This window comes from Stenella coeruleoalba, assembly GCF_951394435.1.
Source record: "Stenella coeruleoalba genome assembly, chromosome: 7".
Classification (NCBI taxonomy): domain Eukaryota; kingdom Metazoa; phylum Chordata; class Mammalia; order Artiodactyla; family Delphinidae; genus Stenella; species Stenella coeruleoalba.
The window spans coordinates 59,176,803-59,202,214 of NC_137153.1; the positions used below are offsets into that span (position 1 = coordinate 59,176,803).

The window sequence follows — 25,412 nt, forward strand, 5'->3', positions numbered from 1 at the left end:
GTCACACAAAAACAGGTGGTGGCCTGGATTTCCCTGTGGACTGTAGTTTGCCAACCATAGTCTACACTACAGAATGAATTACAGTCTTTCTCTGACTCTAGCCAAATGCTCTTTTCTGAGGATACAACATTTTAAGTACGAAATAAATAATTTATTCTTTGCAGTATTATGTGCTGAAATTGCCAATAGAGAATACCCCATATTTATTTTTTAAGGGGCTGGTTTAAGAACAGAATGTTTTCATGTTGTCTTTTAATGAAAATCGGCTCATCAAAGAGAGTCTCCTTCCTGACCATATTCCTTGTAGTATGTGAATTCAAAGTTTTAACATTGGGATATTTGGGAACATCTAACATCCACTAACATCTAGGGGAAAAAAAAAGTGACATGCTTGTGACCTTGTATTATGCTACGAATGAAATATTTCTGTTTCACTAACAGTTAAATTATCATAGTTCAATTGTACCTAAATTAAGCTTTAATATGTTGCTCTCTCATGTAATATGTTTTCATTAAAATAAGAATTGTAAGTAAGAAACGGAAGAGAATTTTATTTTAAAGTGAAATATTCTAAATGTAAAAGATAATTTCTCAACATTCATATTATCGGAATGAACAGTTGATTTGATATAGCTTTTATTCATACTTTATTGATTTCTTCAGAGACATTGGTAGCAGAATGTTTTTCCAACACTTTACTATAAAATTCCAGTATCTTGATTTTACTTGTGGCCATTAAACTAGAAATAATGGAATTAAAATAGGGTATCTTTTTAGAAAATTGAAAACTACCCACAATTCTATTACTTATATTTAGAATCTTTCATTAAAAAATTTTTTAAACTTTTCATGCTTTAGCAGGGATTTAGTTACTACCTACTGTGTGCTGGGTCACATTTTGCATATACTAATACTCACTCTGAGTATTGGAGTTAGGTTAATTTTACTATGCCCATACTTTTAGTGAGGTTAGGATATAGTTTTCCATAAGTGATATAAAGTTTAAAAATTTTTATAAAAGTAAAATTCCATTTCAAGAAATATTAAAGTGATATGTTCTATATAACAATTGTCTTATCTTGGTAGATGACTGTCCCATAGAGTTTTTATGGATCTAATTAGAGCAGTTCTTAATGAAAACAAATGACTTTTCCCTTTATTCCTGTAAACTTCATGTTTTTAAGCACAAAGCTTAATTGTGTGCTCTTTCACAACAGACTAGAGGAAATTGCTATTTGGTGGTAGGATAGAATTTTGTAAAGGACTCCTTTATTTCCATTAAATAGTAATCTTCTTGTAATCTTCTTCACCTCTGAAACTATTCTAGTACCTCTTAAATTCTAGTACCTCTTAAACCTCTTAAAAAATCTTTTTCCAACCCTCTCTCATAAACATTCCCAAATGAGTCCATTAATATTTTAAAAAATGGTTTCGTGTGGGGAGTTTGGGAGGATGCCATCTCTGTTTTTCTTACAATATCATAACGATTGATTTTGACTTATTAATCTATGAAACCAATACTCAGCATTATTTCTTCTTTAGAGCCTTTAGATAATAAATTTCTAGAAATTAATTTGTTTAAATATAATTCTGTTTTAATGTAATAATTTGGTTGTACTTTGGGGTTTTGTCATTAAATTTTACTTACAGCAATATGCTTAAACTCAAATATGTTGTTTTCTATCTCTTAGTTTAACTATTAATAGTGTCTTATTTTTATAGTGTTTAAAATTAGAAACGTACAAAATAAAACATGCATAGAATAGAGCAGCAACATTTTTGGCAGACATTTTCACTGGACACTTAGACATATATATCAAAGAATTCCTATAAACTCTTCTAAACACTTGTTGCTAAATTTCAACATTATTCATGTGCCTTTATTAAATGGATTTTAATTTCCTCCTCTAGAAAGGGAGTTCTGGGAATTGTGTAACAAGTGTAATTTGATGAGACCAAAGCGTTCCCATCACTGCAGCCGCTGCGGCCACTGTGTTAGGAGAATGGATCATCACTGTCCATGGTAAGAAATAAGTAATTCACTTTTTGGAAAAAAAGGTAGTAAAAAATAAATCTTAGTACTTAGCAGATTTAAACAAAGGTTATATTAGAGTTACACAGTTTAAGAAAACCTTTTTAATGAAGATCCCTTTATTTGATCATATGGTTCTGTCAACTCCCAAAGTCATTTTTTCCAGAGATCCTATATTTTCTCACAAGGAGATATTTGAGCAGAAAACTAAGAATTAACATGCACCCAAATATACAAAAAACTAAGGTGGTTTTATTAAATGAGGCAATGTATGTAAAGCATTCAGTGTAGTATCTGACATAGAAAATACTTAAATATAAATATAGTAGCTGTTATTGTTTCTAACTGTAATAAACCGTATACATCTCATTGTTTGTATTTCCCTTCCAGTTTGTTTAATTAAAGAGTAACACATTTCAGATACCCTTATACCTCATTTCACCCACTTTCAGCCTTTTTCAGTGCTATGAATTGGTAATAGGTATTAACATTACATGCTGGCTGGATGTGTAAAAAGTGGTAGTTAGCTGATTCTGCTGAACTGCCAACATTTTTGGTCAATAGGGGGCTCTCTTGTAATATTTAAAGAAAATGTTCAGTTGAGAAATAGAATTTTTGAAAACAAATGCTGTGAGAGTTCTTCATTGTATCTCATTTCAAAGCTGTCACAAAAATCTGTGAAAAAGATATTGTATTTAATTCTGCTTTCCTAGCATGGGATCTCTGTATAAATATTTAAACTGGTATGGTGTAGCACTTTATAAATATATCTATATACATATATATTTATGTTTGTACACACATACATGCATATATGCAAAGTTAGCTACATAATAATCTTCTTAAATTTATAATTGCATTTATCTAAGGTTGACTCAGGGTAGAGTTTAGCTTTGCCTAGTAATGCTAATCAATTTAGAGTTTCCCTTGTTTTGATAAGTTATTATTAGCAAGCTTTTAGTAAGAATTTGGTTTTCACTATAAACTGATTGTTTAAATACAAGGTAATTTCCTGAGATTAAGAAAAAGTAAAAGCACTTTGTTACTATGTAAAAAAGTTGAAAATTCCATCAACAGGATAGTTTAGTATATAACATACAGTTGGTGTTGAAAAAAATGTGCCTTGACTTTAAACAGATCAATTCTCAAGTGATTTTACAAACCTCAGTGTTCTGTTTACAGTTGCAATAGTAGTAGATTTTTTAAAGCTATATAAAACATGTATTCAGGTAAGGGATAATCACACTTAAAAACTCAATTTTATACACTTTTTAGAGTAATATTTCTGATTAAAAGTATAATAAATGTTCAAGATAGTTGGTTGGATATTGATACCTCCTTTTAAGTGAATGCAATAGCTTAAGCTGAAAAAATAATCAACTAGGAACTGTTTTGGTACTATATAGATGAGTGATTTTATTTATTGATTTATTTTCAAGGAATAAAGGTTGACTTGGTGACAAAATAAAGTGCTGTTTAACCAAAATTCTAAGATTGGGGTGAGCTCTCTGTTCCTAGGCCTTGTGCCTCCATAGTTTTTGTCACCTTCTCAGAACACTGGTGGGAAGAAGAGTGAAAGTACAAAGAGCTGGAGCCTAGGAAGGGAGGGTAGACCAGGGGGCCTGCGTAGATTCAGGGATTTATGTGATTGAATTCCCTAATAGAGCAGTGCTGAGATATTCAGAGAGTGAGCGAAATGTACAGTATAACTAGAAGCAAGGAGAATTTTTGAGTTTTTTCAGAAACTGCATTATCTTAGCTGCTTAACAGCTTTGGATTTGGAGGTCAGTTCTCTGATGACCTCAAGGTTTACTCTATTTTTGGCTCTAATGACTCCTTCCAAGGAACTTGCTACCAAAAGAACTCTTACATGTAGATTATCTTAGTGTTTCTTAAAGTTCTGCGCTTAAGAAGAACGCCATGAGCATAGCAGTTATTTCTCAAATTTTGGGGGGACAGAAAGGAATGGGGCAAGTATAAGTCCTCTTTCAAGCAACAGCTATTGAAGAGTATTTTTGAGTGCATACAGAAGCACCCTCCTCTGGTAGCCCTGCCTGCAGATAACAAAACACAGGAAGTTTCCTTGTTTACAAAGCATGCACTCTTTAGTCTAAGAAATGCCTCTTCCAGGTTTTCGGTTCAGTTATATATCTGATTTTAAAAAACAGTTAGACAGCACACCTTTAAAACAACAATTTAAGTTAGGAATTTGACCTTATTTATTTATTTTTTCAAACAGTGGCAGTGTAATGCTATATTGAAATGAAAACATTTGTGAAAGGTAATTTGTAGTTTTGAACTAGGGTTTTCTGCTGGAATTGTAAAATATTTTGAAAATTTAGGTACAATAAATAACCTTGGAACAATAATATGGTCAGCTTGCATTAATCTTGAATATTTTGGGATTATGACATTAATCCTTTTTCCTAGTTGTGGTTCACTGTTGTATTGGTGGAAATGTAGCTCTAAGAATTTATAAATACTTTTGGATATGTGTTTATTTTCAGGAACCAAGGTTAGATTTTAAAAGTAAGAAAAATTGTGAATGCTTAGCAATATCTCAGAGTGGCAGGTTTAAGTTATTTTACTTCACATCATTCAAATTGGTCTGCACAGCTAGAATGCTGCGGTTGGAAGAGCAGTATACAGAAGAGGGTTCTTGTTCTCTTGACCACTGTCTCTCCTAACTGTACATCCTCTGGCAATTGTCCTAACTCCTTTGTTCCTTTTTTGTATCAGTGAAGCAAGGAGGCTGCCATCTGTTCTTCCCTGCCTCACTGGGTTGTTGTTGAGTTGAAGGGGAATCATATACAGGACTTCTTTAAAAAGTAGAATGTGCTTTACAAATGTGAAGTGGCATATTTGTGTCATATCTTATGTACTCTTTGCTTTTAGGTTTGAGTGACTTTAGCTTATCTCTGTGAAGTAAAGCACATATGAAGTTTGTGCTTTATGTGAAGTTTGTGTGTGTTTGCGTCTAGTTTTACCGTCCTAAAATTAACATTAAAATCTGAAATAATTTTTCTTTTTCCTTTTTTTCTTCAGGATTAACAATTGTGTTGGTGAAGATAATCACTGGCTTTTTCTGCAGTTGTGTTTCTACACTGAACTTCTTACTTGCTACGCACTGATGTTTTCTTTCTGCCACTATTATTACTTTCTTCCACTAAAAAAGCATAACTTGGTAAGAAATGTTTATATCAACTAATGTTAGAGCAACTATATTATACAGTTATTAACATGTGGTGCTTTTAAGTGCAGAAAACTGAAAACAAAAACAACAAACATAAACCCTCAAATTGGTGCATTTTAAAATATATTGGAATTGAGAAAGTGGACCCTGTTCTGATATTGCCTTTTAACCACATCTATTTATGATTATTTATTAGTGTTGAGTTCTTCAAAAAGTGACATATTAGATCTCTTAATAATATATTGGTTTAAAAATATCTACAGTAATGAAAAACAAAGTGAAAATGTTAGCTTCTTGTTTCTTCTCAGGAATAAAAATAGACTTGTTTAATTCTTAAAGGTTCTCAAAGGAACATTAAGTTCTTGAGAGAAAGGACAAGACAAATTTGCAGGATGCCCTAAAAAGTTATTACATACACCGTTTGAGGCATTGCTTTTTCCATTTTGTAGAGGAACTACAATAGGTGTTAACAAGATTTGCCCAGAATGGTGGTGTTAGTGGTGGCGGTGGTAATAGCATCACCTAGGAGTGTTAAGGCTTGACTGTATATCAACACTATGCTATGGGCGTGTGATTTTAATTCTCACGTTAATGCTCACTACAGCCACATGAGGTGGGTATGATTTTTCCCCCATTTTATAGATGGAAACAGACTAATAGAGGTTGAATAAATAGTTACTGAAGATGCAAAGCTAGGGAAGTGATTATTAAACTGGTTTTAGTTGTAGAGCTGGGATTTGAACCTGATTTTGTGTTTTCTGAATCATATCTTGTGTGCTTTGTGTGTAGAACTGGTATTTGAGCCTGATCCTATGTGTCATTTGGACTTAGATTGTGTTTTTAAAATGCCCTCTGTGTGTGTGTGTGTGTGTGTGTGTGTGTGTGTGTGTGTGTGTGTGTGTTTTGTGTGTGGGAGAGAGAGACAGACAGAGTATGAGCAAGGGTGCATGTGAGAAACCGGTAGGGAAGAGAGAGGGAAGAAGGAATAGATTCCCTGATGGAGAAGGGTGTTTTCTTTCCTATTTATATCATTTTATACTGTTTAAATCTTTTTTTATTAAAAATGACAAGTTCGGTGGTGGTACATACAATTAAATTTTGTAATAAGAGAGCAATTGAGAGAAGATCTTTAAGTTCTGCGTATTTAGATCTTTTTTATACACATGGTCATTTTGTTTAATTAAAAGAAGATATTTACTATTGTTGCTTAGTTGCATATATTAGTGGGGCCTTGTGGTAATTCTCCTTATTAAATACAGAGTGAGCAATTAAAAACTAATAACTGAAAAAAGTTCAAAAGGGAGAACTGTAAATATAGGTGTTTGACATCATCACACTGAGACTTTAGTGCATGCTAGTACTGTGGTTTTAGAAACGTTTTATTTATAGATGAATTTCTTTTTTTATGCTTTCTCATATTTTAATTTTACTTTCTAGTAAGACCAGGTACAAAAGAATGGTCACCCAAAACATCCAGATCAAAAGCTCTAATGCAATAGCAGCTAATATTTAGGGAGTCGTTTAGGGTCGACAAGGTACTTTTTCTGCACGTGTTATTTCTTTTAATTCCCACAACAACTGTGTGAGGTGACCTAGCCATGAGCGTGACTTTAAAGCCAAACTCCTTGGGTTTGAATCTCAATTATAGGTTAATTTCTGATATAATTGGCATTGTAGTTAAAATATGTAAAAGGTTATACATATTCTCCCAAGAGTAACCTGTTTCAAGTAGATTGAGCCTAATAAGAAAAGCATTAAAATAAAAATTTACCAGTAAGATTAAGGTCAGAATGTTTTAAAAACTGAGAGAGAGGTAAAATTTAGTGGTATTAATGAAAAGCGACTAGAGCTTCTCTAGGAGGGAATGCATTGTAGGATAGTGAAGGGATTGGCAAACTATGGGCGTTGGGATAAGTTTGAACCTCTGCCTGTTTTTTTTTTTTTTGTCTTCTTTTTCCTCTGCCTGTTTTTGTTAATAAAGTTTTACTTGAAACACAGCTGCTCTCATCTATTTACATATGTTTATGATTGCTTTTGTGCTGCAACAGCAGAGTTGAATAGTTGTGAGAGAGGCATATGGCCTAAAATATTAAGTATCTGGCTCCTTTATTTTTTAAATTAATTTATTTTTGGCTGCATTGGGTCTTTGTTGCTGTGCGCAGGCTTTCTCTAGTTGCAGCGAGCAGGGGCTACTCTTTGTTATGGTGCGCGGGCTTCTCATTGCGGTGGCTTCTCTCATTGTGGAGCATGGGCTCCAGGCACGCAGGCTTCAGTAGTTGTGGCAAGAGGGCTCAGTAGTTGTGGCTCGCGGGCTCTAGAGCGCAGGTTCAGTAGTTGTGGCACACAGGCTCATTTGCTCTGTGGCATAGGGGCTCTTCCTGGATTGGGGCTCAAACCCGTGTCCCCTGCATTGGCAGTTGGATTCTTAACCACTGTGCCACCAGGGAAGTCCAGATTAATCCTTGTATCATTATAAATTATACCTTTTAATCTGTAGTAATTATTCTTGCCTTACAGTGTTTTTCTTTGTTATTAATTTAGCTATATCAGCTTTGTTTTGGTTAGTATTTTCATGGTATGTCTTTTTCTATCTTTTTACTTTGAACCTTTATCAGTTATGTCTTGTCAATGTGCCTTGTAGACACCAAATATTTCTTTTTTTTTAAGTTTAGTTTGATAATCTTTGTCTTCTAATTGGAATAGTCCATTTTTATTTACTGTGACTGATATTAATCCTATCAGCTTACTATGTATTTTCTACTTGACCCATCTGTTCTTTGTTTCCATTTTTCTCCTTTTCTTACCTGCTTGGAAATTTTCAATTTAAAAAGATTTCCAATTTATCCCTTCTGATGGTGTTCCTCCTTTTACTCTTTTTAAAGTGGTTTTCCCAGAGATCAAAACATTCTTCCTTGGTTTTCTGAAGTTTACTATAAGTTGGTACTTTAAACATCGCTGTGATAGTAAATGTAGTGGCCTTAGAACCCCTCCTATCATCATTTTTGGTATTCTGGGCGCATAAAATAGATGTTGAACTAAAACTCATGACAACAAGAAGTAATTATTGTCGTTTATATATTATGTGTTATAATACATATGTTATATGAAGTCACTATTTGTTTAGAGTTACCCACATATTGATGCTTTTTCTAGTCCTTCATGTCTTCGTAAGTTTCTGAGTTTCTTTCTGGGAGTATTTTTTTTCTGCCTCTTGGTGGAAGTGTACTGGAACAGATTCTCCCAGTTTTGGTTCACCTGAAAATGTCTTTATTTCTCTTTCATTTTTGAAGGATTTATTTGCTTGGCATAGAATCATACATTTGGAGTTATTTTCAGGTTTTAAAGGATGTTATTTCTTTGTCTTCTGGTTTCCATCATTTCTGTTAAGGCTTGACTGTATATCAACACTATGCTATGGGCGTGTGATTTTAATTCTCACGTTAATGCTCACTACAGCCACATGAGGTGGGTATGATTTTTCCCCCATTTTATAGATGGAAACAGACTAATAGAGGTAAGTTGTCAGTTGTTAGTTTTATTGTTCCTCCACTGAAGTAATGTATCTTTTCTCTGACTGCTTTTATGATTTAGTTATTTATATTATTTCAGCTTTGCTGAGGCATAATTATATAATTAACATATAAATTTATAAGATACTTAAATTGTGCATTATGATAATTTGATATATGTATAACTTTGAAAGGATTTCCCCATCTAGTTAATTAACACATCCAACACTTCACATATTAATCTTTCTTTTTATGAGAACATTTAAGTTCTTCTCTCTTAGCGAATTTCAGTTGTACAGTACGGTGATAAAACAGTGGTCATCATGTTTTACATTAGAGCTTTACCTTATTCATCTTATAGCTAAAATTTGCACCCTTTTACCAACCTCTCCCTATTTCCCACAACCCCAGCCCTTGGCAACTACTTGTCTACTCTCAGTTTCTATGAGTTGAACTATTTTTTTCTTAATTCCACAGATATGTGATACCATTTGGCTTATTTCACTTAGTATAAGGGCATCAAGGTTCATCCATGTTATCACAGATAGCAGGATTTCCTCCTTTCTCATGGCTGAATAATATTCCACTGTGTATATATACATCTTTTTTATCCATTCATCTATTGATGGACACTTAAGTTGCTTCCATATCTTGGCTATTGTGAATAATGCTGCAGTGAACATGGGAGTGCTGATATCTCTTTGATATCCTGTTTTCATTTCCTTTGGATATATACCTAGAGGTGAAATTGCTGGATCATATGGTAGTTCTATTTTTAATTTTTTGAGGGGTCTCCATACTGCTTTCCATAGTGGCTACACCAATTTCTATTCCCACCAACAGTGCAAAAGGATTTCTTTTTCTCCACATCCTTGCCAACACTTACCTTTTATCTTTCTGGTGATAGCCATTCTAATCTAACAGGTGTGAGGTGATATCCCATTGTGGTCTTGATTTGCATTTCCCTGATGATTAGTGATGTTGAGTACCTTTTCACATACCCATTGGCCATCAATATATCTTCTTTGGAAAAATGTCTGTTCAGGTCCTCTGCCCATTTTTTAATCAATTATTATTATTATTTTTTGCTGTTGGGTTGTATGGGTTCTTTATATATTTTGGATATTAACCCTGTATCAGAGAGATGATTTGCAAATATTTTTTCGCATTACATAGGTTGCCTTTTCATTTTGTTGGTGGTTTCCTATGCTTCGCGAAGGTTTTTAGTTTGATTTAGTCCCACTAGTTTCTTTTGCTTTGGTCACTTTGCTTTTGGTGTCAAATCCAAAAAAACATTGCCAAGACCAGCGTCAAGGAGCTTACCCAATATGCTTTCTTCCACCATTTTTATGGGTTTAGGTTTTATGTTCAAACCTTTGATTCATTTTGAGTGGTTTTTGTGTATGGTGTAAGATAGGGGTCCAGTTTCATTCTTCTGCTTGCGACTGTCCAGTTTTCCCAGGACCATTTATTGAAGGGACTGTCTTTTCCCCATTGACTCTTCTTGGCTCCTTTGTTGTAAACTAATAGATCATTTAAGAGTGGGTTTTTTTCTGGGCTGTCTATTCTGTTCCATTGATATAAGTGCCTTTTATGTCAGTATCATACTATTTTGATTACTATAGCTATGCAGTATATTTTGAAATCAAGACATGAGATGCCTCCAGCTTGGTTCTTCTTTCTTAAGATTGCTTTGGTTATTTGAGATCTTCTGTGGGTCCATTACAAATTTTAGGATTGTTCTATTTTTGTGAAAAAAATGCAGTCAAATTGTGATAGGGATTGCATTGAATCTGTAGATTGCTTGAGTAGTATGTCCATTTTAAGAATATTTAATTTTTCCAATCTGTGAGCGTGGAAGAGCTTTCCATTTATTGGTGTTGTCTTCAGTTTCTTTCATCAGTGTCTTCACTGTACAGATCTTTCACCTTGTTGGTTAAATTTATTCCTAGGTATTTTATTCTTTTTGATACAATTGTAAATGGGATTGTTTTCTTAATAACTTCCTGATAGTGTATGGAAATGCAACTGATATTTGTATATTAATTTTGTATCCTGCAACTTTATGAATTTGTTTATTCTAACAGTTTTTTGGTCGAGTCTTTAGGTTTTCTATATGTAATACCATGTTATCTGCAAATAATGTCAGTTTTACTTCTTCCTTTCTAAATGGATGTCTTTTGTTTCTTTTGCTTGCCTAATTGTTTTGATATCCAGCGTTGAATATTGGTGATAAGAGTGGGCATCTTTGTCTCATTCCTCATCTTAGAGGAAAAGCTATCAGCTTTTCACTGAGTCTGATGTTTCTGTGGGTTTGTCATATATGGCCTTTATTATGTTGAAGTATGTTTCCTCCTACACCCAGTTTGTTGAGAGTTTTTATCATGAATGGATGTTGAATTTTGTCAAGGGCTTTTCTATGTCTTTTGAGATGATCATATGATACTTATCATTCAGTTTGTTAATCTGGTATATCACACTGATTGATTTGCAGATGTTGAAGTATCTTTGCATCCCTGGAATTAAATCCCACTTGATCATGATGTATGTTCCTTTTAATGTATTGTTGAATTTGGTTTGCTAATATTTTGTTGAGGATTTTCACATCTTTGTTCATCAGAGATATGGTTTTCTTTTCTTTCAGTGTTGTTGTCTGGCTTTTGTATCAGGTTAATGCTGGCCTTGTACAAAATTTTGGAAGTGTTCCTTCCTCTTCAATTTTTTTTGAAAAGTTTGAGAAGGATTAGTGTTAATTCTTTAAATTTTTGGTTGAATTCATCCATGAAGCCATTTGGTCCTGGACTTTTCACTTTTCGGGGTTTTGATTACTGATTCAATCTTCTTACTAGTAATTGGTCTGTTCAGAGTTTCTGTTTCTTCATGATTCATTGTTGGTAGATTGTTTGTTTCTAGGAATTTATCAATTTCTTCTAGGTTGTCCAATTTCTTGGTATATAATTTTTCATAGTAGTCTCTTTTGATCCTTTGTATTTGTGCAGTATCAGTTGCAATGTCTCCTCTTTCATTTCTGATTTTATTTATTTGAGTTCTCTCTCTTTTTTTTTAGCGAGTCTAGTGTATTTCGTTTATCATTTCAAAAAACCAGGTTTTAGTTTCCTTGATCTTTTCTATTGTCTTTTTAGTCTCTATTTCACTTACTTCGACTCTAATCTTTGTTTTTTCCTTCTTTCTACTTTTGGCTTATTTTGTTCCTCCTTTTCTAGATCCTTGAGATATAAAGTTAGTTTGAGATCTTTCTTTTTTCTTTTTTTTTCTTTTTTACATCTTTATTGGAGTATAATTGCTTTACAATGGTGTGTTAGTTTCTGCTTTATAACAAAGTGAATCAGTTATACATATACATATGTTCCCATATCTCTTCCCTCTTGTGTCTCGCTCCCTCCCACCCTCCCTATCCCACCCCTCTAGGTGGTCACAAAGCACCGAGCTGGTCTCCCTGTGCTATGCGGCTGCTTCGTACTAGCTATCTGTTTTACGTTTGGTAGTGTATATATGTCCATGCCTCTCTCTTGCTTTGTCCCAGCTTACCCTTCCCCCTCCCCATATCCTCAAGTCCATTCTCTAGTAGGTCTGTGTCTTTATTCCTGTTTTACCCTTAGGTTCTTCATGACATTTTTTTTTCTTAAATTCCATATATATGTGTTAGCATACGGTATTTGTCTTCCTCTTTCTGACTTACTTCACTCTGTATGACAGACTCTAGGACCATCCACCTCATTACAAATAGCTCAATTTCATTTCTTTTTATGGCTGAGTAATATTCCATTGTATATATGTGCCACATCTTCTTTATCCATTCTTCTGATGATGGACACTTAGGTTGTTTCCATCTCCAGGCTATTGTAAATAGAGCTGCAATGAACATTTTGGTACATGACTCTTTTTATTTTATTTATTTATTTTTTAACATCTTTATTGGGGTATAATTGCTTTACAATAGTGTGTTAGTTTCTGCTTTATAACAAAGTGAATCAGTTTTACATATACATATGTTCCCATATCTCTTCCCTCTTGCGTCTCCCTTCCTCCCACCCTCCCTATCCCACCCCTCCAGGCGGTCACAAAGCACCGGGCCGATGTCCCTGTGCCATGTGGCTGCATCCCACTAGCTATCTACCTTACGTTTGTTAGTGTGTATATGTCCATGACTCTCTCTCGCCCTGTCACAGCTCACCCTTCCCGCTCCCCATATCCTCAAGTCCGTTCTCCAGTAGGTCTGTGTCTTTATTCCTGTCTTACCCCTAGGTTCTTCATGACATTTTTTTCTCTTCTTAAATTCCATATATATGTGTTAGCATACGGTATTTGTCTTTTTCTTTCTGACTTACTTCACTCTGTATGACAGACTCTAGGTCTATCCACCTCATTACAAATAGCTCAATTTCGTTTCTTTTTATGGCTGAGTAATATTCCATTGTATATATGTGCCACATCTTCTTTATCCATTCATCCGATGATGGGCACTTAGGTTGTTTCCATCTCCGGGCTGTTGTAAATAGAGCTGCAATGAACATTTTGGTACATGACTCTTTTTGAATTTTGGTTTTCTCAGGGTATATGCCCAGTAGTGGGATTGCTGGGTCATATGGTAGTTCTATTTGTAGTTTTTTAAGGAACCTCCATACTGTTCTCCATAGTGGCTGAACCAATTCACATTCCCACCAGCAGTGCAAGAGGGTTCCCTTTTCTCCACACCCTCTCCAGCATTTATTGTTTCTAGATTTTTTGATGATGGCCATTCTGACTGGTGTGAGATGATATCTCATTGTAGTTTTGATTTGCATTTCTCTAATGATTAATGATGTTGAGCATTCTTTCATGTGTTTGTTGGCACTCTGTATATCTTCTTTGGAGAAATGTCTATTAGGTCTTCTGCCCATTTTTGGATTGGGTTGTTTGTTTTTTTGTTATTGAGCTGCATGAGCTGCTTATAAATTTTGGAGATTAATCCATTGTCAGTTGCTTCCTTTGCAAATATTTTCTCCCATTCTGAGGGTTGTCTTTTGGTCTTGTTTATGGTTTCCTTGGCTGTGCAAAAGCTTTGAAGTTTCATTAGGTCCCATTTGTTTATTTTTGTATTTATTTCCATTTCTCTAGGAGGTGGGTCAAAAAGGATCTTGCTGTGATTTATGTCATAGGTTGTTCTGCCTATATTTTCCTCTAAAAGTTTGATAGTTTCTGGCCTTACATTTAGGTCTTTAATCCATTTTGAGCTTTTTTTTGTGTATGGTGTTAGGGGGTGATCTAATCTCATACTTTTACATGTACCTGTCCAGTTTTCCCAGCACCACTTATTGAAGAGGCTGTCCTTTCTCCACTGTACATTCCTGCCTCCTTTATCAAAGGTAAGGTGACCATATGTGTGTGGGTTTATCTCTGGGCTTTCTATCCTGTTCCGTTGATCTATAGTTCTGTTTTTGTGCCAGTACCATACTGTCTTGATTACTGTAGCTTTGTAGTATAGTCTGAAGTCAGGGAGCCCGATTGCTCCAGCTCCATTTTTCGTTATCCAGATTGCTTTGGCTATTCGGGTTCTTTTGTGTTTCCATACAAATTGTGAAATTTTTTGTTCTAGTTCTGTGAAAAATGCCAGTGGTAGTTTGATAGGGATTGCATTGAATCTGTAGATTGCTTTGGGTAGTAGAGTCATTTTCACAATGTTGATTCTTCCAATCCAAGAACATGGTATATCTCTCTAACTATTTGTATCATTTTTAATTTCTTTCATCAGTGTCTTACAAGTTTCTGCTTACAGGTCTTTTGTCTCCATAGGTAGGTTTATTCCTAGATATTTTATTCTTTTTGTTGCAGTGGTAAATGGCAGTGTTTCCTTGATTTCACTTTCAGATTTTTCATCATTAGTGTCTAGGAATGCCAGAGATTTCTGTACATTAATTTTGTATCCTGCTACTTTACCAGATTCATTCATTAGCTCTAGTAGTATTCTGGTAGCATCTTTACGATTCTCTATGTATAGTATGTCATCTGCAAACAGTGACAGCTTTACTTCTTCTTTTCCGATTTGGAATCCTTTAATTTCCTTTTCTTCTCTGATTGCTGTGGCTAAAACTTCCAAAACTATGTTGAATAAGAGTGGGGAGAGTGGGCAACCTTGTCTTGTTCCTGATCTTAGTGGAAATGCTTTCGCTGTTTCACCATTGAGGACGATGTTGGCTGTGGGTTTGTCATGGCCTTTATTATGTTGAGGAAAGTTCCCTCTGTGCCTACTTTCTGCAGGGTTTTTATCATAAATCGGTGTTGAATTTTGTCAAAAGCTTTCTTTGCATCTATTGAGATGATCATATGGTTTTTCTCCTTCAATTTGTTACTATGGTGTATCACGTTGATTGATTTGTATATATTGAAGAATCCTTGCATTCCTGGAATAAACCCCACTTGATCATGGTGTATGATCCTTTTAATGTGCTGTTGGATTCTGTTTGCTAGTATTTTGTTGAGGATTTTTGCATCTATGTTCATCAGTGATATTGGCCTGTAGTTTTCTTTCTTTGTGACATCCTTGTCTGGTTTTGGTATCAAGGTGATGGTGGCCTCGTAGAATGAGTTTGGGAGTGTTCCTCCCTCTGCTATATTTTGGAAGAGTTTGAGAAGGATAGGTGTTAGCTCTTCTCTAAATGTTTAATAGAATTCGCCCGTGAAGCTACGTGGTCCTGGGCTTTTGTTTTTTGGAAGATTTTTAATCACAGTTTCAATTTCAGTGCTTGTGATTGGTCTGTTCCTATTTTCTATTTCTTCCTGATTCAGTCTTGGCAGGTTGTGCATTTCTAAGAATTTGTCCATTTTTTCCTGGTTGTCCATTTTATTGGCATAGAGTTGCTTGTAGTAATCTCTCATGATCTTTTGTATTTCTGCAGTGTCAGTTGTTACTTCTCCTTTTTCATTTCTAATTCTATTGATTTGAGTCTTCTCCCTTTTTTTCTTGATGAGTCTGGCTAATGGTTTATCAATTTTGTTTATCTTCTCAAACAACCAGCTTTTAGTTTTAGTGATCTTTGCTATTGTTTCCTTCATTTCTTTTTCATTTATTTCTGATCTGATTTTTATGATTTCTTTCCTTCTGCTAACTTTGGTGTTTCTTTGTTCTTCTTTCTCTAATTGCTTTAGGTGCAAGGTTAGGTTGTTTATTCGAGATGTTTCCTATTTCTTAAGGTAGGATTGTATTGCTGTAAACTTCCCTCTTAGAACTGCTTTTGTGGCATTCCATATGTTTTGGGTCATCGTGTCTCCATTATCATTTGTTTCTAGGTATTTTTTGATTTCCTCCTTGATTTCTTCAGTGATCACTTCGTTATTAAGTAGTGTATTTTTTAGCCTCCATGTGTTTGTATTTTTTATAGATCTTTTCCTGTAATTGACATCTAGTCTGATAGCGTTGTGGTCGGAAAAGATACTTGATACAATTTCAATTTTCTTAAATTTACCAAGGCTTGATTTGTGACCCAAGATATGATCTAGCCTGGAGAATGTTCCATGAGCACTTGAGAAAAATGTGTATTCTATTGTTTTTGGATGGAATGTCCTATATATATCAATTAAGTCCATCTTGTTTAATGTATCATTTAAAGCTTGTGTTTCCTTATTTATTTTCATTTTGGATGATCTGTCCATTTGTGAAAGTGGGGTGTTAAAGTCCCCTACTATGAATATGTTACTGTCCATTTCCCCTTTTATGGCTGTTAGTATTTGCCTTATGTATTGAGGTGCTCCTATGTTGGGTGCATAAATATTTACAATTGTTATATCTTCTTCTTGGATTGATCCCTTGATCATTATGTAGTGTCCTTCTTTGTGTCTTGTAAGAGTCTTTATTTTAAAGTCTATTTTGTCTGATATGAGAATTGCTACTCCACCTTTCTTTTGGTTTCCATTTGCATGGAGTATCTTTTTCCATCCCCTTACTTTCAGTGTGTATGTGTCTCTAGGTCTGAAGTGAGTCTCTTGTAGACAGCATATATATGGGTCTTGTTTTTGTATCCATTCAGCCAATCTGTGTTTTTTGGTGGGAGCATTTAGTCCATTTACATTTAAGCTAATTATCGATATGTATGTTCCTATTCCTATTTTTGTAATTGTTTTGGGTTCGTTATTGTAGGTCTTTCCTTCTCTTGTGTTTCTTGCCTAGAGAAGTTCTTGCAGCATTTGTTGTAAAGCTGGTTTGGTGCTGAACTCTCTCAGCTTTTGCTTGTCTGGAAAGGTTTTAATTTCTCCATCAAATCTGAATGAGATCCTTGCTGGGTAGAGTAATCTTGGTTGCAGGTTTTTCTCCTTCATCACTTTAAATATGTCCTGCCAGTCCCTTTTGGCTTGCAGAGTTTCTGCTGAAAGATCAGCTGTTAACCTTATGGGGATTCCCTTGTGTGTTATTTGTTGTTTTTCCCTTGCTGCTTTTAATATGTTTTCTTTGTATTTAATTTTTTTTTTTTTTTTTTTTGGTGGTACGTGAGGCTCTCACTCTTGTGGCCTCTCCTGTTGTGGAGCACAGGCTCCGGACACGCAGGTTCAGCGGCCATGGCTCACGGGCCCAGCCACTCCGAGGCATGTGGGATCTTCCCGGACCGAGGCACGAACCTGTGTCCCCTCCATCGGCAGGCGGACTCTCAACCACTGCGCCACCAGGGAAGCCCTGTATTTAATTTTTGACAGTTTGATTAATATGTGTCTTGGCATATTTCTCCTTGGATTTATCCTGTATGGGACTCTCTGTGCTTCCTCGACTTGATTGACTATTTCCTTTCCCATATTAGGGAAGTTTTCAAGTATAATCTCTTCAAATATTTTCTCAGTCCCTTTCTTTTTCTTTTCTTCTTCCTGAACCCCTATAATTAGAATGTTGGTGCGTTTAATTTTGTCCCAGAAGTCTCTGAGACTGTCCTAAGTTCTTTTCATTCTTTTTTCTTTATTCTGCTCTGCAGTAATTATTTCCACTATTTTATCTTCCAGGTCACTTATCCGTTCTTCTGCCTCAGTTATTCTGCTATTGATCCCATATAGAGTATTTTTAATTTCATTTATTGTGTTGTTCATCATTGCTTGTTTCATCTTTAGTTCTTCTAGGTCCTCTTAAATGTTTCTTGCATTTTGTCTATTCTATTTCCAAGCTTCTGGATCATCTTTACTATCATTATTCTGAATTCTTTTTCAGGTAGACTGCCTATTTCCTCTTCATTTGTTAGGTCTGTTGGGTTTTTATCTTGCTCCTTCATCTGCTGTGTGTTTTTCAGTCTTCTCATTTTGCTTATCTTACTGTGTTTGGGGTCTCCTTTATGCAGGCTGCAGGTTCGTGGTTCCCGTTGTTTTTGGTGTCTGTCCCCAGTGGCTAAAGTTGGTTCAGTGGGTTGTGTAGGCTTCCTGGTAGAGGGTACTAGTGCCTGTGTTCTGGTGGATGAGGCTGTATCTTGTGTTTCTGGTGGGCAGGTCCACATCTGGTGGTGTGTTTTGGGGTGTCTGTGGACTTATTATGATTTTAGGCAGCCTCTCTGCTAATGGGTGTGGTTGTGTTCCTGTCTTGCTAGTTGTTTGGCATAGGGTGTCGAGCACTGTAGCTTGCTGGTCGTTGAGTGAAGCTGGGTGCTGGTGTTGAGATGGAGATCTCTGGAAGATTTTCGCCGTTTGATATTATGTGGAGCTGGGAGGTCTCTTGTGGACCAGTGTCCTGAAGTTGGCTTTTCCACCTCAGAGGCACAGCACTGACTCCTGGCTGCAGTACCAAGAGCCTTTCATCCACATGGCTCAGAATAAAAGGGAGAAAAAGTAGAAAAAAACAAAGAGAGGAAGGAAGGAAGGAAGAAAGGAGGGAGGGAGGAAGGAAAGAAGGAAGGAAGGAGGGAAGGAAGGAAAGAACGAAAGAAAGAAGATAAATAAAATAAAATAAAGTAAGATAAAATAAAGTTTTTAAAATAAAAAATAATTATTAAGAAAAAAAATTTTTTAAAGAAAAAAAAAAGGACGGATAGAACCCTAGGACAAATGGTGGAAGCAAAGCTATACAGACAAAATCTCATGCAGAAGCATACACATACACACTCACAAAAGTAGGAAAAGGGGAAAAAATCATAAATCTTGCTCTCAAAGTCCATCTCCTCAATTTGGGATGATTCGTTGTCTATTCATGTATTCCACAGATGCAGGGTACTTCAAGCTGATTGTGGAGATTTAATCCCCTGCTTCTGAGGCTGCTGGGAGGGATTTCCATTTCTCTTCTTTGTTCGCACAGCTCCTGAGGCTCAGCTTTGGATTTGGCCCTGCCTCTGCGTGTATGTCGCAGGAGGGCGTCTGTTCATCGCTCAGACGGGACGGGGTTAAAGGAGCAGCTGCTTCGGCGACTCTGGCTCACTCAGGCCGTGGGGAGGGAGGGGTACGGATGTGGGGCGAGCCTGCAGCGGCAGAGGCCGGTGTGACGTTGCACCAGCCTGAGGCGCGCCGTGCGTTCTCCCGGGGAAGTTGTGCCTGGATCACCGGACCCTGGCAGTGGCGGGCTGCACAGTCTCCCCGGAAGGGGGGTGTGGATAGTGACCTGTGCTCGCACACAGGCGTCTTGGTGGTGGCAGCAGCAGCCTTAGCGTCTCATGCCCATCTCTGGGGTCCGCACTTTTAGCCGAGGCTCGCGCCCGTCTCTGGAGCTCCTTTAAGCAGCGCTCTTAATCACCTCTCCTCGCGCACCAGGAAACAAAGAGGTAAGAAAAAGTCTCTTGCCTCTTCGGCAGGTCCAGACTTTTCCCCGGACTCCCTCCCGGCTAGTTGTGGTGCACTAACCCCCTGCAGGCTGTGTTCACGCCGCCAACCCCAGTCTTCTCCCTGCGCTCTGCTCCGACCGATGCCCAAGCCTCAGCTCCCAGCCCCGCCCACCCCGGCGGGTGAGTAGACAAGCGTCTCGGGCTGGTGAGTGCCGGTTGGCACCGATCCTGTGTGCGGAAATCTTTCTGCTTTGCCCTCCGCACCCCCATTGCTGTGCTCTCTTCGCGGTTCCGAAGCTTCCCCCTCCACCACCCGTAGTCTCCACCCGCGAAGGGGCTTCTTAGTGTGTGGAAACCTTTCCTCCTTCACAGCTCCCTCCCACTGGTGCAGGTCCTGTCCCCGTCCTTTTGTCTCTGTTTATTCTTTTTTCTTTTGACCTACCTAGGTACGTGGGGACTTTCTTGCGTTTGGGGAGGTCTGAGATCTTCTGCCAGCGTTCAGTAGGTGTTCTGTAGGAGTTGTTCCACGTGTAGATGTATTTCTGGTGTATCTGTGGGGAGGAAGGTGATCTCCGCGTCTTACTCTTCTGCCATCTTCCCCTAGTCTCCTCTCTTTTTTCTTAATGTAGGCATTTATAGCCATGAACTTCCCTCAGAACTGTCTTTGCTGCATCTCGTAAATTTTGGTGTGTTGTATCTCCATTTTAATTTGCCTCAATATTTTTTAGTATCTGTTTTGATTTCTTCTTTGGCCCATTGGTTGTTCAGTGGTATGCTGTTTAATCTCCACATATTTTTGAATTTTCTAGTTTTCTTCTTATAACATGATTTCCAATTTCATACCATTGGGGTTGGAAAAGATGTTTGATATGATTTCAGTCTTCTTAAAATTATTAAGGTTTGTTTTGCCGCCTAATATATGATTTACCCTGGAGACTGTTTCCTGTGAACTTGAGAAGAATGTGTATTCTACTGTTGTTGGATGGAATGCTCTTTAAATGTCTGTTAAGTCCATCTGGTCTAACATGTAGTTTAAGTCTGATGTTTCCATATTGATTTTCTGTCTAGATGATCTATCCATTGTTGAAACTGAGGTACTGAAGTCCCCTACTATTATTATAATGCTGTCTAGTTCTCCCTCAGGTCTGTTAATATTTGCCTTATGTATTTATGTGCTCCTGTGTTGCATGCATCATATTTATACAAATGTTATATCCTCTTGTTGGAGTGACTCTTTATTGTTTTATATTGACCTTCTTTGTCTCTTCTTATAATCTTTGGCTTGAAGTCTATTTTGTCTGATATAAATATAGCTACCTCTGCTTTCTTTTGGTTTTTACTTGTGTGGAATATCTTTTTCCATCCTTTCACTTTCAGTCTGTGTGTCCCTAAAGCTGAAGTGAATCTCTTATAGGCCCTAGATGACTGGATCTTGGTTTTTTTTTACCCATTCAGCCATTCTTTGTCTTTTGATTATAGAATTTAGTCCTTTTATATTTAAAGTAATTATTGATAGGTATGGTTAAAAATTGTTTTCTGGCTGTTCTGTAATTCCTTTGTTTCTTTCTTTTTCTCTTGCTTTCTTCCTTTGTTTTTTGGTGATTTTCTTTAGTGCTGTGCCTGATCTATCAATATAAGATTCACTCAGCTAGTTTCTGGACTTGATTCAAAGGGAATTGCTTCATGCTTAGTAGTAGATTCATTGTGTCTGTGGGAAGAGTTGAGTTCAGGAGCCTTCTCTCTTGCCATCTTGGACCAGAACTCCTGTGATTTCTTTTTGTTTTGTATTTAGCAGTTATTCTATGATGTGCTTCATTGTTGTTTTCTTTGCATTCTTCCTGTTTGAGAGTTTATATAACTTCTTAAATCTATGGCTTGATGACATTTTTAAGTTATGGACATTTCTTGGCCTGTGTTACTTCAACTGTTACTTCTGCCCAACTTTTTCTCCTGCATTCCTGGGATTCTGATTATATGCACATGACATCTCACTGCACTGCATAACTTTTGCAGTCTTTCCTGCATTTTTCCTTTTTTTCCCTCTGTGCTTCAGACTGGGTATTTCCTACTGACCCCTCTTCTGGTTTACTGCTCAACTCTTCTGCTCTGTTTAATCTACTGTCAAACCGTTCTGTTGAGGTTATTAATTCAGTTATTATATTTTTCTCAGTTATAATTTCCACTTGATATTTTTTTCATAGATCACTTCTCTGGTGAAATTCTTCATTTGTCATCTAAAGTTTTGAACATTTTAATGAAAGTTATTTTAGTATTTATGTCTGATAACTTCAGTGTTGAGATCTACTTGTGGGTCTGTTTCCATTGACTTTTTTTCCTTCTTTCTTGTAGTTTCCAGATAGTTTGTCCTTTCTTCTGATATATCTAATAAATTTTGTTAGATACTGGGCATTTTGTATGACACATTGTAGAAGAGCTGGTTGATTCTTTGTTTTTCAAGATATGATTTACTTCTTTTGTGGACTGTCAGTAAGAGAAGACTCATCTTGATCCAGTCAAGGATTTGTATAATAAATATTTCTAAGACTAATAACAGAATATTGGTCTTAATACAGCATTGCTTTTGAAGATGACATTTACTGTGTTTATTGAGACTTTGTAAGGATTTATGATTTGGGTTTTGTCTTCATAAAAACTAGTTTCAGTTTGCCCTTTCTCTTATGTCATAGCCCTTCAGGAGTTTCTCAGCTGGAAACTTCAATGTTAACAGTGGATTGTGCCTTCTCCTTTTTGTTTCCCTAGTTCTCTGGGATTGCAGAAAACTCTGAGCCTCCACTTCTACTTGACCTTTCATATGTAATGTTTATGAGGTGGCAATTACCTTTAAGTAAAAAGTACTGAGGAATGTAGGACTCACCTTAGTGCATTTCTACTCTTTCTGGGATCTTTGTCCTTTAAGTCCTGGCTAGTTTGGCTACTTCCCAGTGTCTTCAGTTAGCTGTTTATTGACCAATTAATTGGATTTTATCTGGCTTTTAGTAATGTTCTTATTGGTAGAGTTAGTCTCATACAATCTTTTCCTGCCTAGGTGTCATTGGCAGTAAGATTTTGTTTAAAAATTTCTTCCCAAGTGATTTTAATCATTGCTTCCTAACTACACAACTCCAGGAGACCACACTAATGTCATAATCTATGTAAACAATATCCTGTGGAGTTGTGCAGAACCATACGACTATAGCCATAAGGTTTGAGAACTATTGTGCTGTAGAAAATGAGACTGGTGATGGACTTGATAGTATTGGTAGAGATTAACCAGATGGAGAGATGAAGGAAGTCATTGCTGGACAAGAGAATAACAGAAAGCTTGAGGCAGTTAATTGGAAATTGGTTTTAAGGTCACATTTTTTTCTAAGATATTAAAAAACTCTATAGCAAATACTTTTAAAGCTAAATAATAGAAAATTATCCTTATAACTGGTTTTTTTGTTTGTTTTTTTTGGGTTTTTTTAGTGATGACATTTATTACATTTTTTTTATAAAGGTAGAAAATTGCCAGTAATTTCAGTACAAAAGTCACTATTGACATTTAAAAAAATTAATGTTTTGTAGTGGAATATTCTTCAAACAATCCTGCCCCATCAGTTTTTTTCTAAGTCCTTGCCTGTCTCTCTTTCATTTTTCTCTAAAACAAACAAAGTATATCCAGGTCTTCATTTTGTGTGTAAAGTTGTTCGTAAACTTTGTTATTCTTTCCATTATATGGGATATGGTATAAAGACCCCCAGATATCCCTAATTATCTTTAGAGATTGTGTTATTGATTACTGTGCTTCTTTCTTATGGAGAAAAAGTACAATGAAAGTATGCCATGGACTTTGACTCTATATTCTGTCAGCCAGAGGAAGTGAAAGCTTTAGTCTGCATTTTTCTTTATACCCTTTCAGGTAGATAGATGGCAGCATAGTATCTTTCGTTAAGTTCTAAAACTGAGTGCTTATCTCTGGGTGGGAAAAGAAAGTGTTAAAAACTCTTACTTAGGTTTTTGTTTCTTTTCTTTTCTTTTTTAACATGAAAGTGTTTATTCACTGGACTGACTTTTAAACTTTGTGGTGATGTCGCTTAACCTGTATTTAGTAGAAAACTGGTACATTAATGATTAAGCACATGGGAAAGAAAGAGTTGAGAGAAAGCAGGCTGTTCACAAACTCTGGAAGATAAAGGGTTTGGGACCTGATTTTCTTCCATTTCTCTCTCCCCTTGGCTTTCTCTTTTCAGGGGGGTGCTTTCTCTGCTGGATTGTTTGAATTGTTTTGCAATAACCCCATTGTTTTTGAGAGTAACTTAGTGCTTTTTAGATTTCTTCTTAATCTTTACTTTTAAAATATCCACCTATCATGGACTTTCAAGGATTTATGTGTTTTTACTATGTGAAGTTTTGAGGAAATACTTTAATATATCCTTTAGTTAGAGAAGGAGTTAATAAGAGGTAAGGAAGATAAGGAATTTATTCATCATGAATCAGTGCCCCCAAAAAGGATTTATTTTTATGCTGTAAGTATTGATTTATATCCTAAGTCTTATAAAGAAGGCCTACAAACCTGAGAAGAATTAGTATTACCATCTTCTTTGTAAATAGTAACTAAAAAAAAAAATCTCTAAATTCTCAGTTGATATTAAGACAAAAATTCATATTTAGAAAATTACAGAAATGTAAGTAATAGGTATCTTTCCAAATAAATGGGGATAAATAAAGCATTTTTAGTTAAAATCACAGAATCCAAAATTAATAAAGATTATAAGCTTGGAGATATTTGGAGAAGTTTTTCAAATGTTAGATGTCAAATTAGTTTGACCGTCATTTGTATTTATCATGCTGCTATAATGTTAACTTTTACTTAAAATCCTCTTGAAACTAATGTCTTCCTTTAAGTAGTTATTGGGATGAAAATCATTTTAAAGATTTCAAAACCTGTAGAGTGGGGAGTGATGTGGCATTTTAAATGAATAAAATGGATAGAGATTAAATAAAATAAATTTTCTTTGGCCAAAGTCTATATTTGACTATTTTTCACATAGTTATTTTAAATGTTTATAAGCAAATGCCTGGCCATTTGGCATATTATTAAATTACAAAAATATACTTCGTCTTATTGTATGCTAGTTGTTTACCAAAACCATTATTAGAAAATTACAGCATTTTATTGGGTTGGCCAAAAAGTTCGCTTGGGTTTTTATCTAACATCTTATGGGATAAAACCAAAAGAACTTTTTGGCCAGCCCAATGATTAAATATGAAGGAAGGTGTCATTATAATTAGGGAGTATACTTTCTAAAGATTATTATTTATTGATCCATGAATATTTCATTAGTCATATGTTTCAGGATTTTTATATTATTCGCAATTTGTAAGAATTGGATTAGTGGAAAATGTCAACTTATTTAAAATATCCTTGAGAGGATAAGTAGTATGGTTCCCATTGTACAGAGAAGGTACTGAGATTCAGAGAGGTCCAGTAACTTGTTTAAGCAGAGAATTATCCCACTTGGCAGAGGTGTGATTTGGGCCCATTTCTGCCTGTTCCTAAGTCAGTGTTCTTTCTATAGTATCAAGCTGCTATTTCCCTTTTTTACACTTTTCCCTGAGGATACTTTTTAGCAGTTTAAAAAATACTCAAGCATCACAAAATTTCTTCTTCAGGGACAGCTTATTGAATCTCCTGATTGGTAAATTCATACTTTGCTGTTTTCATTTTTCATTGAGGCAGTACGTTGTTAGTAGTTAATCTAATCTAAAGACTGTCAAAATACATCTTATAAAGGCATTATAGTAGGTTAAAAATATTTTTTAAATTATGTACCTGCTGATAATCACATATTGTAGGCAATACTATCTCTACTTTCTATGTGAGAAAACAAGTTGTTTTCTTTCTTAAATAATTGGTAGCTGTTAGTGTAGAGCTTATGCAACTAATCATTTGTGGCATAGTTCTAAAGTTATATGTTTTA

General features: G+C 35.8%; 1 protein-coding gene across 3 annotated transcripts in view; it reads left to right on the top strand.

The window, feature by feature from the left end:
• Positions 1–25,412, top strand: part of ZDHHC21 (zDHHC palmitoyltransferase 21) — a 69,248-nt gene that overhangs the window by 17,431 nt on the left and 26,405 nt on the right. For all 3 annotated transcript variants that reach the window (XR_013829170.1, XM_079927387.1, XM_079927388.1), the window contains 2 exons: positions 1,912–2,023; positions 5,078–5,216. Coding sequence is in view for 2 of the 3 variants with exons in the window: in XM_079927387.1 (XP_079783513.1) it covers positions 1,912–2,023; positions 5,078–5,216 (251 nt within the window). In the remaining variant the exon portion in view is untranslated. The remainder of the gene's footprint in view (positions 1–1,911; positions 2,024–5,077; positions 5,217–25,412) is intronic.